The 15,853-nt window shown below is 40.8% G+C and overlaps 1 protein-coding gene across 2 annotated transcripts; it reads right to left on the bottom strand.

Annotated features, from left to right (window-relative positions):
• Nucleotides 1–1,062: 1,062 nt before the first annotated feature.
• Nucleotides 1,063–6,076, bottom strand: ARMCX5 (armadillo repeat containing X-linked 5). 2 transcript variants are annotated; one of them, XM_010365685.2, is made up of 5 exons: nucleotides 5,962–6,076; nucleotides 5,657–5,880; nucleotides 5,382–5,517; nucleotides 3,715–3,760; nucleotides 1,063–3,344 (listed from the first exon to the last, which is right to left on the bottom strand). In XM_010365685.2, exon 5 carries the CDS (start codon nucleotides 3,078–3,080, stop codon nucleotides 1,404–1,406), a length of 1,677 nt encoding a protein of 558 aa, XP_010363987.1. In that variant the 5' UTR covers nucleotides 3,081–3,344; nucleotides 3,715–3,760; nucleotides 5,382–5,517; nucleotides 5,657–5,880; nucleotides 5,962–6,076; the 3' UTR covers nucleotides 1,063–1,403. The 2 variants fall into 2 exon arrangements, with proteins under 2 accessions (XP_010363987.1, XP_030789303.1); XM_030933443.1 differs by lacking the exons at nucleotides 5,382–5,517; nucleotides 5,657–5,880; nucleotides 5,962–6,076 and adding an exon at nucleotides 4,071–4,159.
• Between the last annotated feature and the right edge of the window lie 9,777 nt (nucleotides 6,077–15,853).

Here is a 15,853-nt window from a genome sequence, read left to right as displayed (position 1 = left end):
AGGAAGGTCAACAGAAAGACCACCATTTGTATATTGATCCTAATATTTATATTTCCCAATTCTGGGCAGTAAATTAACAGTAAAAGAGGCAGGGGGTAGAAGAGGCAGAGGTGACCCCAAAATCCTAAACTATACATTGTCATTCTATTCCACAAACCCTTGCAGAGAACCTAGCTTTTGTTAAGAATAAACAGGACAAGCTTAGTATAGACAACATGGCTTCAGCTTTATAAACTATGCAAATAGACAGAACGGTGGGTTTTATGAGAATTAATTTCTCCCTAACTACTCATTTCTAAAGGAATTCGGTATCCTGTGGCTATACCATACATAGAGCTGAGCTCTGACCAAAAAGAATCAGCACAAACAAGGGGCTGCTACCAACTGTGATACAAATCACCAAGTCCAAGCATTGGCCAGAAAACAAAGGCAAGGAGTAACCAGTCACCAGGATGAGACAGACGAGATTATCTATGAAACAGTTTCAGTGGGTAATCCCCAGAAAGACTCTCCTCTGAGGCCCAGGACTTCAGGGGGAGAGAATTGCAGATGAAGCAGTAAATCTGATACCCCTGGATAGGGAGGGAGCTATTGAAGGCACAGTGGGGCTGGGTCCCTTCAGAATCACACTTTCTGTGCAGCTGTCCACGGCTTACTGAATAGGGGTGAGAACCAGGAATCCTCTTGGGGTTAAAAAGCTTCAAGGCATCCTGATGAGACATTTTATGTGAAAACCTGAGCACAAGTTCTGGAACTGAGACTACAGTGAAAGCATCTGTGTTCTGTTCCTCCTTACTCCCTTCCCCAGAGTTGCCCAGATAGGGCTTCATTCCTCATTTGAAGCCCTATCAGTAGGAGCCTACAGACAGCTAATAGCACAGTCCTGTCTTCATGCATAGAGTGATTCTACTCCTTGAGTATGTTGAAACTAAATAATCTGTCAATGTGAACTTGTTTTGTTTGTGCCCCACTACAGACACACAGTCAGTGGTCTTCATCATCTTTATGCTCTCTGTGCTTTATCCCCCAAGATCAGATTTCAACTGAAGAACTAGGACAATATTTTCACCAGTTTTAGCATGCAACTTTATTAACAACATGTAAATAAAATCTTAAAAGAATACACTTATATCAATATAAAGCACAGAAGTATAGCTTACTCAGGATGAATAGATTCATTATCATGTCACGTTGCAGAAATACTAAAAATATCTCAACTTATATTATGTAGCACAATAAAAATCAGCACATGTTCAAGATCTCAAGATTAACTGGTATCCATAAAATTGCCTCCCTCAATCAACATGGAAAACATGAGTATTGAATTTATAATTATAATATGCATTAGTTTCATATTGCAACTCCAAAAAACTGTTTGAGGCTTTATGAGAACAGAGGGGTATTCAGAGTTTGAGTATTAATCTTATGACTTTATCTCTCACTTCAGGATCACTGTGCTCTGCTAAGTCTTGGAGTTTCTGACCAAACTGTTTTGCTTCCTGGAATATTGAAATAAGCTCAGATTTAGTGAACTTTTCTTTGGTAAATAGCTTCACCTTTGTTTTGAACTGAAAATTTATATTCTCAAATATTTCAATAATATTAAGAATATTGGCCTTTGACTCATGCTTGTTAAAGGGTGCAACCAATGATGACAGTACTTTGGCACTGATCAATTCTCTTGTATTGGCACAATTTTTAGACAAACACGAAAACACTTTTAAAACATAAAACTTGGTTTTGACACTTCCCTTGTTTAACAAGGTGAGGAAATCTGGAATATAACTGGTAATCACATAGTGATCTTCAAATTTTACACTCAAGTGCCCTAGTAATTTCAGTCCAGCCAGCTGCACAGGGGAGTTCAAGGGGCAAGAGACTATGTCTTTACAAACTTGATGTATATAGGACTCCCCTGATTTTGGTTCTTCAGAAGACTCAGAGCTGTCATCCACCATACTTAAAGCTCTAGGGTGTTCTTTAACATTGGCATTATTGACTAAGTTTTCAATCATAACAGTAATACCTACATCATGAATTATATCTTGAGTAAATGGATAAGCAGGACTGATGCCCATTATCATTGTAGCTATTTCATGAATGAAAGGATCCTTGGTTAACTTAAGGAGGGCAACAAGTTTATCAAACTCTTTAGGCTCTAAACTAAAGCCACGTGATTTGCAGTGGCAGGCCTTCGGATTAGGCCCATACTTTTCCCTTTGCCTAATCTGTTTTTTTATCTCAGTTAAGGTCTGGTAATAAGGCCCATGATAAGGTGGGATCTTGGTCAAAGGTCGAATCCCCAGAGGAGTTTCAATCAAGGTCTCAACCAGGGTCCAGTTTCCTTCTGGAGGCAAGGGTTGCTCCCCTCCCTCAATTGGAACTAGGACAATATACCTGGCCCTTGACCATGCTATTGCCTTTTGTTTTATAGTAAGTGTGGGTTTGTGTGCGGGCTTGGGCTTTTCCTGGATCTTAGGTAGGGGCTTACAAACTTGAAGAGAGGTCTCTTCTTCAGGCCAGAACCAAGAACCTACACTAGACTCTTCTCCAGTCCAGAACCAGGAGCATATATTTTCTTCATCCTCATCACTGGATTTCATCCCAATGCTGGCCTCTTCCCTTCTGTCAGGTCTGGACCCAGTATTGGCCTTATCATGTGACTTGGCATAGGACCTAATATTTGCCTCAATGACAGCAACAACCTTGACTTCAGATTTGGTTACAGCACTGACCCCAGACATAGGCATGGCCTTTGACTTGGTTTGTGGCACTATACTGCGTTCTGCCAGGGGTTTTGTATTAGTCTCAACCATGACTCTACTCTTAGTTGTATCTTCCATCTTGCTCACTTCCCTTGTCACAGCCATAGCCTCCCTGTAGGTCACTTTATGTGTCCTGGTCATTGCTCCATCATCAGCTTTGGCCTGGGTCACTGATTCTGTTTTCAGTTCTGCCTCAGCCACTGCCTTGGCTTGGGTTTTATCATTCACTCTAGCAGTGGCAGGACCACTGATTCCATCTTGCAGGCCAGCCTCAGCCTTTCCTCTAGCCCTTGCTTCTGTCCCAGAGTCAACCATGTTCCAAGTTTAAGGTAAGGACAAGTTATATACCCCCACCCCTGTCTCAGCCTTGACTGAAGGTCTGTCCCGGTTGGTGTTTTCATACAAAGTCCAGTAGTCACTCTGTCCCCTTTCCAACTACAGGCTCTGCCAGTGATATAGAAAACATGCAGAGGAAGCTCACTCAAGGTAGGGAAGGATGGCTGTGCATGGGCCCAGCCCTGTAGAGGGTGGTGGTCTTCAGCCACTCCAAGGCCACCAGATCTGCCACTGAAGTAGGACCTAGGGGTGGAGGAAGGAAATGGGGCTTTGAGTCTCTTTCAATTTTTTTCTCCTCATGCTGATCAGCACAGGGAGACAGGAGAATACGGAGATTCAGTGCTTGGTGAGAGAGGTAGATAATTAGCAAACTCTCTCTCCCTTCATTTCACCCACTCCCTACACTTCCAAGTGCTATCAACCTTCTTTCCAGTCACCAAACAGGAGCAGAAGGAGTAGGAAAACTGGATGAGAAGCTGAGGAATCCCTTTAGTGGTTCTTGACCCCTGCTGGAGCCAAGCAGCTCTCCACTACTCCATCCTACAAGTCTACCCAGGCAATCCCCATACTCATACCAACCTGCACTGATCTGGAGTAACTTTCTCCTCCTTACCTTGCTTCCAATGGTGACAAGCCCTATAGCAGATCTACAGGAAGACCTATGGACAAATAAACAAACAGGAGAATGTGGAAACTGATCTCCTGGTGACCGACCTTGGTCCCTAGCCCCGATTCTTGCCTTTCCAGATACATTTTGTCTAGTGTTTCCCTCCTCCTAGTACCCTCTCCCCCCATGCTTTGTTTCAGGGCTACTTCTCCTCCTCCTCCCTATTGCCCACCATCTTCCTCTTCAGTGATTGCCCTAGAATGTCCCTCATTCAGATTAGACTAGGCTTAAGCATGAGAGCAGGACAAGCAAGTGGAGAGTGAGAAAGGCAGGTCTTAGTATTCTGTATCCCCACAACTTACCAAGACTCCCAACTAAATCAGCAGCAGCAGGGGGTGGGGCAGATGGGCATAACTGGTAAAATGACAAAACAGAAGAGATGGAATTCTCTAGTCGAAGTTGCTCCCGTCCCTGTACCTTTACACCAACCTTAACAGATACAGGGCAATTTTCTCTTCTTCATAATTTCCTAGTTTTAAGTTGGGTGACTATTTTACAAAACTTCACAACTGACAGTTCCACAGACCTGGAGACAGATCTACCTACAGGGATTCACAAAAACAGAGACCAATAAATGAAGACACAGGAGACAGTTGAGGTTGTCTTTGGTAGAGACCAGCACCCAGGGCACAGATTCTTTCTGGATACAGATACTTTTTCGGCAAACATTTTCTGTCTCCCCTTTTTCTCCCACTCCTAAATCTTCAAGCCCCTCTGCTCTATTCTCAAAGTCTGACAATTCCTATACAGAGACAACTCAAACATCCCTACAGGGTAGTAGTAATGGTATTAGCAGGGATAAAATGTCTAGACAAACCACTGAGGCTGAGAAAAAAATGAAAAGTATTTATTTACATATTTTATCTGGGTTCCTATGTTTCCTTCCTCTCTCCCAAAGCCTATCATTTTCTGCAACATAATGCGGGTAAGGGAGGACATGTTAGGAAAGCTGGCAGAGAGTTCTGGAAGCTCCCTTACACTCCTGCCTACCCTAATCTTAGCCATCTACAACCTCCAAGTACTGCCTCCAAGTACTGCCCACTCTGTGAAAACCACGCCAATTTTCTTTTCCTTCTCCTCTCCCCTTGTGGGAGTCTGCAGAGGTCTGCTGTCCCCTACAGATCTGTACAGAAACATGGAGTGCTGCAAACTTAGGAACAGATCTACACATACACACACAAAGAACAAATGAAAGACAGAGAGAGAGACGTGGTTATTAACGGTCAGACCAGTAACCAAGACATGAGGCCCTTTTCGAATCCAGAGCCTTGATTATCAAACATTTATAACCTCTTTTTACATTCTGTCTCTCTCAGGGCTCCCCAGACAACTGTCCTCGCCTATGGAAGCAGCCCTCTCTTCCTCTTATCTATTCTGCCTTTTCCCTGCTAGAAGCTGCAACCTTTTTCTTCCCAAACATGGTTTGAGGTGAACCGAGTGTATGGAAATCAAGCTAGCAAAAGGCAGATCATTTTTTTTTCTTGTTGTGTGCCATTCCTATTACCCGTTTCTCTCTCCTTCTCACCGCCCGCCTCCCATGACCAGGTCGCGTAACCAGTGTTCACCTCCGATAGCCACATCCACCCCCAAGCAATGCCCACCTTCTCACCGACCTTCTCTGCTTGGATCAGAGGCAGTTTTCTTGTTTCCTTGCCTCGAGGTGCTGTGTCATACAGCAGCAGGAACAGACAGTCAGACACAAGGACTCGAGGCAATGGCGGCGGCTGTGTATGGAGACTGACCCGGCACCTGGGACTCAAGACGAGATAACCGCTTTATCAGATTAAAGACTGCGACTGGAAAACTGTTGTCAATTTTGGTATTCTTTTCTCCTTCCTGTTCCCAGGGCTCCTCAGAACCTCGAGCGTAGTTACCGTTTAACATCTACCTTTTCCTCCACAGACGAGGTTCTTCCCCGTCCGGGTTACCCACATCGGCAGTGGGAGGAGCTAGAGCGTAGTTTATGGGGATCCGGCTTCTGGAAGCGGAGTGATATCAGGCTTTGTCTAGCGCCGCGACTCTTACTGTCGGAGGGCTCCCTGTCCTGTTCCCTGTGGTCGCTTCAGGTATTGGAATGCGCAGGGGCGAGTTCCGGATATAGGGAAAACGGCGCTGGAACAAGAGAGGCATACAAATACCAGAGTGTTTCTGTATTAGTTTCCCTTTTGCGGGAGCTCCCCCCAGCAAGCCTACCATTCTTTCCTGAACTGAAATGCACACGGGTTTCCAGCTGTGGTGTCAGGAAATCTCTTCTGGCGGGACAGGAGGAAGTGTTCCAGTCTTTAGAAGTTCATCTCTTCAAACACAGAGGCCCACTGAAATGGGCGGTCTCGGGGTGGGGCCCAAGGTAGGGAAGTTGGCAAAGAGAGTCAAGACTAAGATAGGAGAATACGTACTGATCGATTCCGCAAACTTTGTGTTCCTTCGAGTCCCCCCTCCCAGCCCTTAATTTTCATTTTCTTTTCTTTTTTTTTTTTAAGTTCTAGGATACATGTGCAGGATGTGCACGTTTGTTAAATAGGCAAACGTGTGCCATAGTGGCTTGCTGCACCAATCAACCTATGACCTAGGTATTAAGCCTGGCATGCATTAGCTATTTTTCCTAAGGCTTTCTCTCCCCCCACCACACCCCCTGACAGGTCCCAGTGTGTGTTGTTCCCCTCCCTGTGTCCATGTGTTCTCATTGTTCAGCTTCCACTTATAAGTGAGAACATGCAGTATTTGTTTTTCTGTTGCTGCATTAGTTTGCTGAGGATAATGGCTTCCAGCTCCATCCATGTCCCTACAAAGGACATGATCTCATCCTTTATTATGGCTGCATGATATTTCATGGTGTATATGTACCACATTTTCTTAATCCTATCATTGATGGGCATTTGGGTTGATTCCACGTCTTTACTATTGTAAATAGTGTGGCAATGAATATACGTGTGCATGTATCTTTGTAATAGAATGATTTATATTCCTTTGGTATATGCCCAGTAATGGGATTGCTGGGTCAAATGGTATTTCCGGTTCTAGATCTTTGAGGAATTGCCACACCGTCTTCCACAATGGTTGAACTCATTTACATTCCCACCAACAGTGTAAAAGCGTTCCCATTTCTATGCAACTTTGCCAGCATCTCGTTTCTTAACTTTTTAATAATTGCCATTCTGACCGGTGTGAGATGGTATCTCATTGTGATTTTGATTTGCATTTCTCTAATGATCAGTGATGTTGAACTTTTTTCCATGTGTTTGTTTGCCGCATAAATGTCTTCTTTTGAGAAGTGTCTGTTCATGTCCTTTGCCCACTTTTTAATGGGGTTGTTTTGTTCTTGTAAATTTAAGTTCCTTGTAGATTCTGGATATTAGACCTTTGTCAGATAGATAGACTGCAAAAATTTTCTCTTCTGTAGGTTACCTGTTCACTCTGATGATAGTTTTTCTGTGCAGAAGCTCTTTAGTTTAATTAGATCCCATTTGTCAAATTTTGCTTTTGTTGCAATTGCTTTTGGTAATTTCGTTATGAAATCTTTGCCCGTGCCTATGTCCTGAATGGTATTGCCTAAATTTTCTTCCAGAGTTTTTATAGTTTTGGGTTTTACATTTAAGTCTTTAATCCATCTTGAGTTAAATTTTGTATAGGGTGTAAGCAAGGGGTCAAGTTTCAGTTTTCTACATATGGCTAGCCAGATTTCCCAAGACCATTTATTAAATAGGTAATCCTTTCCGCATTGCTTGTTTTTATCAGGTTTATCGAAGATCAGATAGCTGTATATGTGCAGTCTTATTTCTGAGTTCTCTATTCTGTTCGACTGGTCTATGTGTCTGTTTTTGTACCAGAACCATGCAGTTTTGGTCACTGTAGCCTTGTAGTATAGTTTGAAGTCAGGTAGTGTGATGCCTCCAGCTTTGTTCTTTTTACTTAGGATTGTCTTGGCTGTATGAACTCTTTTTTTGGTTCTGCATGAATTTTAAAAGTTTCTTCTAATTCTGTGAGAAATGTCAATGGTAGTTTGATGGGAATAGCACTGAATCTATAAATTACTTTGGGCAGTATGGCCATTTTCATGATATTGATTCTTCCTATCCATGAGCATGGAATGTTTTTCTATCTGCTTGTTTCCTCTCTGATTTCCTTGAGCAGTGGTTTGTAGTTCTCCGTGAAGGAGTCCTTTATTTCCCTTGTTAGCTGTATTCCTAGTTATTTTATTTTCTCTGTACCAATTGTGAATGGGAGTTCATTCATGATATGGCTCTCTGCTTGTCTGTTATTGGTGTATAGGAATGTGTGTGACTTTGGCACACTGACTTTGTATTCTGAGACTCTGCTGAAGTTGCTTATCAGCTTAAGGAACTTTTGGGTGGAGACAGTGGGGTTTTCTAGATATAGGATCATGTCATCTGCAAACACAGACAATTTGACTTCCTCTCTTCCCATTTGAATATCCTTTATTTATTTCTCTTACCGGATTTCCCTGGCCAGAACTTCCAATACTATGTTGAGTAGGAGTGATGGGAGAGGGCATCCTTGTCTTATGCCGGTTTTCAAGGGGAATGCTTCCAGCTTTTGCCCATTCAGTGTGATGTTGGCTGTAGGTTTGTCATAAATGGTTCTTATTATTTTGAGATACGTTCCTTCAATACCTGGTTTATTTCTTTCTCTTGCCTGATTGCCCTGGCCAGAACCTACAATTAGACAGATCAACAAGACAGAAATTAACAAGGATATTTAGGACTTGAACTTAGCTCTGGTCAAGTGGAACTGACAGACATCTTCAGAACTCTCCACCCCAAAACAACAGAATATACATTTTTCTCGGTGTCATGTGGCACTTACTCTAAAATTGATCACATGGAAGTACACATTGGAAGTAAAATACTCCTCTTCAAATGCAAAGGAACTGAAATCATAACAGTCTCTCAGACCACAGTGCAATCAAATTCAAACTCAAGATTAAGAAACTCCCTTAAAACCACACAACTACATGGAAATCGAACAACCTGCTCCCGAATGACTCCTGGGTAAATAATTGAATTAAGGGAGAAATCAAGTTCTTTGAAACTAATGAGAACAAAGAGACAACATACCAGAATCTTGGATGCAGCTAAAGCATTGTTAGGAGGGAAATTTACAGCCCTTAATTTTCTACACGAAATGGTCAAGGTCCTGACGAGGCCACTGGAAAGCTGATCCAGCCTGACTTGCAGATCAGTATCAAACATCCTTTCATCTTTTTTCTGTTCCTCTTACCTGAGTCTTTTCACCGTTATTGCCCAGCATATGTCTTGCATTGAAATAGTCAAAGATAAAGTGGGATGGGGATATAGGGAAAGCAGAGAGATGACATTAATACCAAACTACCCCAGTGTGTATGTGTTCCATTCTCACAGTATTTTCCCCACCTAAATAAATATTCAGAGCCTGAGCATAGGCTTGAGAAAAACAACTCTGTACTCATGGAATAGGATTAACACCAAAATACCTTGTACTGGTGAGCCAACTCCCTCCTCATTTTGTGGGCTCCTTCGAGGCCTTACCGACCACATTTTCTGCCCCCAAAAGCCCAGTGGAGTAGAAGGAGCATCGGGACTGTGGGCTAGGGAGGAGAGGCAATTTCAGGCCAGACAGGCCCGGGGCTCTAGGGTGGTCCTCCTGTGCGTTTCCTTCGCTGCTTCATGGAGCCATGCCAGGGAAGAAGGTGCACCTGCTCTTAAGTGAACTCTGGGGCAAGGGCTTTCATCATGGCCTCACCGCTGCCCCTCTTCTAAAAGAAGGTAGACATAGACCTCTAATCCTAGGAAACTAATCACTGGTCTGCACCAGACTCATTCTTTCTGCCACATCGCTTTTTCTCATTTCAAATGGTGGCTCACATTGGCATTGTGCCATCCCCACAGTTGCCCCCAAAAGAGGGCCTTTCCCTGTAAGGATCCACAGGAGGTCATAACAGTCCTCCCTCTTTGATGGCACCAGGTAGGGATGGTCTTAGCACCTCTTCCACTTTTCTGTCAGGAGAGGGGACTGCTGTTGGTGCCCTTCCTGAAGGCAGATCCCAGATCCCAGGTGCTCTCCTCAACTGCACCTTTTCTCTGAGCCCTGCACCCTTCCTAATGAATGCATGTGCTCTTTTCCTCTGAGTATATAAAATATTTTACTCTCCCTTCGAAGCGGTGGGGAGTTTGGGTTGTTAAACTGGAAGTTCCCTGAATGAAGGGCCCCTTTTTTTTCCGTCTTGTTCAGCAATGTATCTTCAGCACATAGTAAACAATACAGTCAGTCAAGGGTTGAAGGAGGTGAGGGGCTACTGAGTCATGAGAATTCCACTGGTACCTTCCGTTTTTTGCAGATCAATGCTAATTCACAGGTGTGTCTTTGTCTCTGCTGCCTGTAAGCCCAGGACTTAGATCAGAGTCAGCCATACAGGAGCAGCTCTGATTTTAATGGAGGAAGGGAATAAGGATTTTTTAAAATATATTTTAGAAAGAAGCCTGGGATATCTTATTATCTCATATTTGTAATGAAAATTTTGGGGGATACATTTAATTTTGATTGATATTAGTGGTTTCTTTTTCTGTCTTCTATTCATATTTACAACTATGCATTATTAAGTTCTTCAATATATTAGCAAACCCCTATGAATTCATAAAGGCCAATGAACAATGATCCAGTGGAATAATATGCAAGTATATGAACAGACTCTTCACAAAAAGACACATCAGTATGTTTTAAACATTTGAGAAAATGTTTAATCTCACTAATAATAGCAAATGCAAAATATAATTACAATGGTATATTATTTCTCATCTATCAGATTAACAACAAAACTTCAAATTTTATTGGAGAAAGGGTTGGAAAACTGGCACTACTGTATGTTGTTAGTGGAAATGCAAATTGTTATACCATCTATGATGATTATTTGGCAATTATCAATACACAAATGCACGTAGCCATAGACCAGAAATTACACTTTAAGAATCTACCCTGAAGTAATATTTGCACATTGCAAAATACTGTGGATACAAGAATATTCACTGAAGATTTCTTTTAAATAATAAAAGATTGAAAATAATCTAAATATTTATCAATCTAAATATTGATCAGATTAAATAAATTATGGCATATCTTCATGCCGTGGTGTGTTCTGTGACAGGCTTATTGATGATTGCGTTTTCCTGTTTCATTGATGACTGCCTTTTTTGCTGTAATCTCACATGGTGGAAGGGGTAAGAGGTTTCTTTGGGGCCTCTCTTATGAAGGCACTAATCCCAGATATGAGTCTCATCACCTCCTGAAGGCCCCACCTCCTAATACCATCACTTAAGTGTACAGTTCTGTGGGTTTGTACAAACGTATGCCTAGTATAACTTCACCACCACAATCAACATACAGAACATTTCCATCACCCGCCTCCCCCCACCAAATTTCCTCATGTCTCTTAGAAGTCAATCCTTCTCCCCATCCTCTATAGGCTATCTCCAATCTGTTTCTGTGCCTATTGTTTTCCCTTTTGCAGAAATAATTATCAATAGTCCAGGGCATTTTCAACAGCTCAGTTGTCTTATAAATAGTGTGCTGTATTATAATTATCACTGCTTTTAAAATTAAAATGCCCACGATGTAAGGTATGGAGGGCTTTGCTCAACTTCAAACCTCATGGACTGATGTTATTCAACAAATGACATTTTCTTAACAGACTGATTGCCTTCAAATTTCAGTACCATCTACTCACTAGTTGGCTGCTATTGAGTCACTTACTTCATGTCAATTTAATTTTGTGTAAAATTTGGAAGGGAAAAAAATAAAACAAACAAAAAGGTACATTGTCCTTTGGGAGCTTAAAAAATAAACTATCTGGAGTCAGTGTATTTTAAAACTTCTTCAGCTGTTACGAGAGGAATGGTGTTAGGTGCTTTGGCCAGGATACTTAACCTTTGTGTGCCTGGATTTCCACTTGTGTAGAATGAGGAAAATAAGTATATCTCCTTTAATAGGGTTGTTGTTGTAAAGATTAAATAAAACACAACCCAGATAAAGTCCTTGAACACTGCTAGGCTCTTGTAAACACTAAAAAATGTGACCTATCATAATTACAATTTGAATTTATATAGCCTGAACTTAGTACACATTTAAGAAGACTTAATGATCTTACTGTCGAAGTATGTCTATCAACGGATATAATTTTAAAATCATCATTTATTTTCACAGTAACTGCTGTTTTATGACTTATGTAATTATCTCAGGAACACTTCAGACATTTGAGAGATCCAAAGGAGAAAAGGTATCTTATATACACCTTAAAAAATGAGGATATCAGATAATAACCTAAGTATTTTATTAGCACCAGGCTTCGTTTATCTTTTTTGGGTGGCACGCGCTATGAACAGTAAGTTGAAGCAGGAAGATTAAAAAAAAAATGCCCTTGCTCCAAGGTTTTTACTTGGCCTCCAGCTTTTAGCCAGAAATCCCATTGGAGATTCAAGTTGATTTTTATTGTTAAAGGAATACTCATACTTCTAATCTTACATTCTACCAATAAGTGACTGAATGCTTTCTCTAACTACACCTCACAGCATTGCTTGAGAGCTGAAAGATCCAACACATATTAGCAATTGTTAGTAGTAATTTTAGGTACTTAATTATCCATTCACTATTAATCACTTGGTGCATAGTCTTCAGATTGTTTCTCTTTCTGTAATGTATTCTCATATATCAAAACACTCCAATGTATATACACATAAAATACATTTCTTTGCAAAATTGTGATTACCCTCTATGTAATATATTACCTTACCTGTTTTCCTTATTATGATATCTCTGGATTTTTATTTGCCATTTCATTTGGTTGAGCACATTTTCAAATGTTTATTGTATATTTACATAGTTCTTTGTGCTTTCTGTTGTTCTTATTTGCCAATTTCTCTATTTGTTAAGAGATCTTTATATACCAAGCATATTAACCCCATGTCTTCAATATAGGTCATAAGTATTTTCCTACACCTCTTTTTGTGTGTGTATGTATGTATATATGTGTGTGTGTATGTGTGTGTATATATATGCACTTATAAATAATTTATATGCTATTTATGCCCAATTTGTATATGCTATATATAGAGAAAGCTATACCAAAGACATTAATATGTAGTTATATGTATATAAAGCCATATGTATATATACATGTATCACTATACACAAAACATTTCAAATTTTATAGTTTTTTAAATTTTAAAATGTAGTATAGTTCACTATTTAAGAGAAAATACAAACAATATACTTGAGGACATTGAAAGTCTATCCACATGATGGGATAGAAAAATATTGGGATGTTTAGTATTTCCAGGACTTGAGTCCCTGAAAAGTAATTCACATAATTTTTTCTCTGAGGAAAGTCACTTCTAACACTTGATATGAGTCATGGTAATAAAAATGGTAGGATCAAGGGAGATAAAAAATGTTTAATACCTGGAATATAGTATTTCTAAAAGTTTTAATACCCTACCCCTTACTTCAGTTTTTCTATGTCAACAAACTGTGTTTCTGCCTGAATGACACAGCACCTCAGTGACTAGTCATTACCCATGACCCCCAACACCTAGGCCTCTTGGTACAGGGAGCAGGATTTCACCTACACCATCATTATTTTCATCATCAATAGAGTTGTTAAGTTAGTGAGGGCCACATCTTGGATTTGAACATGATGACATGAACAGTATGACATGGCTTTAGGGCCAGTACTCTTAACCACTGCACCACAGAACCTCTGTCCCAGAGATATTATGATCGCCAGAATCAATGATTCTGATTCATAAATGAGCATTTATGTGGTCACTGAACATCCTTTGTGGCCTATGTGCTGTGAAATATCAAGATAACCACTGAACAAGGTCTAGGTCTGTGTGGAAGTTATGATGACCTCTGTAAAACTACATTAATGTATAAAGGAGAAGGGAAGCCTCACTGGAGATGTCAGAGTCTCCTTGAAGAGGAGCTGTACCCAGAACAATGGACAGGACTTACGGAGGCTGGATGGGTGGAAGGGAGAGGGAATCTAGTATGACTGGAGTGAAAACTGGGGTCCTCTCAGGTGAATAGACAGGGCTCAGAGATAACTGATTGGACACTACAGGGGTCTGAGGTCATCCTGGTGTAGGACCAATTGAAGAAGGAACACACTGGTTTCTACAGGATGCTACATAGTTCCTTTATGCAATGAATTGGCACAAATGTTAGAAGAAATGTGCCCACGTATCTGCCAGTCATTCATGGCGGCAGAGAAGAACCAGGAGCACCGAGAGTAGTAAAGATAAGTTGATGTTCAGTTTCCTAAACCTTCATCAGTAGGATTTCAAAGGAAATTGTTTACAATTAATTGAACCTGTCCCTCTGAAAATTATATACTCCCCTTAAATTTTCTCTGACGCTAAGTCTCATGGACTCCTATCTACCAGCGAGTTTTTGCCTGCATTCTGGAGTCATATTCTCACACAGAGCACTCTCCTCATGTGTTAATACTTGCTCTTTACTTTCATTTGTTTTATCTCTGTATCCTACCAGAGATTATTCAGAGGCTTTTTCCCTCCTTTGTAGCCTCAACTCCTTTCATCAGCTCAGTACGTTGTATCACAACACACAGACTGTTTTGACAAGCTTAGGCAAAATTTAACACTCACTATCAATATCTTTTACATATTTCTTTGTTGCATGTATTATTTCTGCAGAGTTTAGATCTGACTACCAGATAGAACTGTGGCTGCTGGCCAAAGACATTGTGGAGATAATTCCCTGATGCCATAGACACATATCCGTGAATGAGGGTTTTGCTACTTTTTCTAGGTATTCATTTTGCTATTATCCAGAGTTCTTGACCAAGCTCAATCTTGTTCTATTCACACAGAATTTGCTATTCAGATGCTAACAAGCCATTTAGAAATGACGTTTTCAAACTGGAATGCCTGGGATAATATCTATCCATTCATTCATTTATCCCTGTGAAAAAATTAAGATTGTTTGACTGTTTTCATTGACAAGGCTATCAAGTTCTACTGGTGATTGTGAATCACTCCAAGAACTTGCCTCCTCTTGAAGACAGGAATCATTATCCTCTCACAAAACAAGAGAAGAGAGGTTCAAGACACCAAAGCATTGAATAATTCTGTTTTTCTTCTTTTTTTTTTTTTAAAAAAAGAAAAACTGTAGCTTTACAAAAAATGTCTCAAAAATTCCCATGGTCTGGAAAATGTATGTATGTGGTGGGACAAAATTAATATAGGAATCATAAAGAGCAATTATTTCAAGTAATATGGGAAGAAAAAGTATTATATTACTTCCTCCTTCCATGCTTTCCGAGGTCTTATTTATTTTGCCCAAAATACATTATGCATAGTTCTTTGGAATCTCTGCTTCAGTGTGTAATCACACACGTGGCTGTGTACATAAATTATGTTTATATTCTCTGAGGGTAAGTTAATATTGGGGATCTTGGGTGATGTATTAGTCCCAGGGAAAGGAGTGTGCAGAGAGTATGGAAGAGAGGATCATACAAAGAAGTTGAGGAGAAGTTTTGGCCAGCCATTATGGGGATGTGACACTGGGAAGTATCCTCTCTGAGGGGCCCTCTCTACAGTTTGAACTTATCAACAGATCTTGATGAGCAGAGATGGAAGCAGGTCATCCAGTATTGGTGTGGCCCCAATGGGGCAGCTTTCCTAGAAAGGAAATCTCTGTGGCTGGAGTAAGTCCTCTTCACAACTCTTTGAAGACAGAGAAATAGGGGCTGGCTAAGCCTTAGAGCTGATGTAGGCATTGTCCTGCTGCCTGGCACATAGCATGGCACATTCTTGTCTTTCAGCATGTGGTTATGAATGAATGAAGGTGACTGCTCAGTTTAGTCTGTGAGTGAGTACCCACATCCTCATGGGATGTGGGCAGCTGCAAGTAAGCAGGGTCTGAGTACTTCTGTTCTCTGGGCCCTGGAGGCCATACACTCAAGAGGTAAACATCAGTATCATTCAAGAGATTTCAGCCATTCCTTCCCCATTGGAATACATAAACAGACCCCATAGGGTGATTCGAACTATTAGAACTAATAAACAAGTTCAAC

This window comes from Rhinopithecus roxellana, chromosome 7 (assembly GCF_007565055.1).
Source record: "Rhinopithecus roxellana isolate Shanxi Qingling chromosome 7, ASM756505v1, whole genome shotgun sequence".
NCBI classification, from domain to species: domain Eukaryota; kingdom Metazoa; phylum Chordata; class Mammalia; order Primates; family Cercopithecidae; genus Rhinopithecus; species Rhinopithecus roxellana.
Note: the sequence above shows the minus strand (reverse complement) of the source record. Positions and strands in the feature narration are given on the sequence as shown.

Bases quoted from the DNA above. Each gene is read 5' to 3' on its own strand.
- ARMCX5 (XM_010365685.2), bottom strand. From the start codon at position 3,080: ATGGTTGACTCTGGGACAGAAGCAAGGGCTAGAGGAAAGGCTGAGGCT.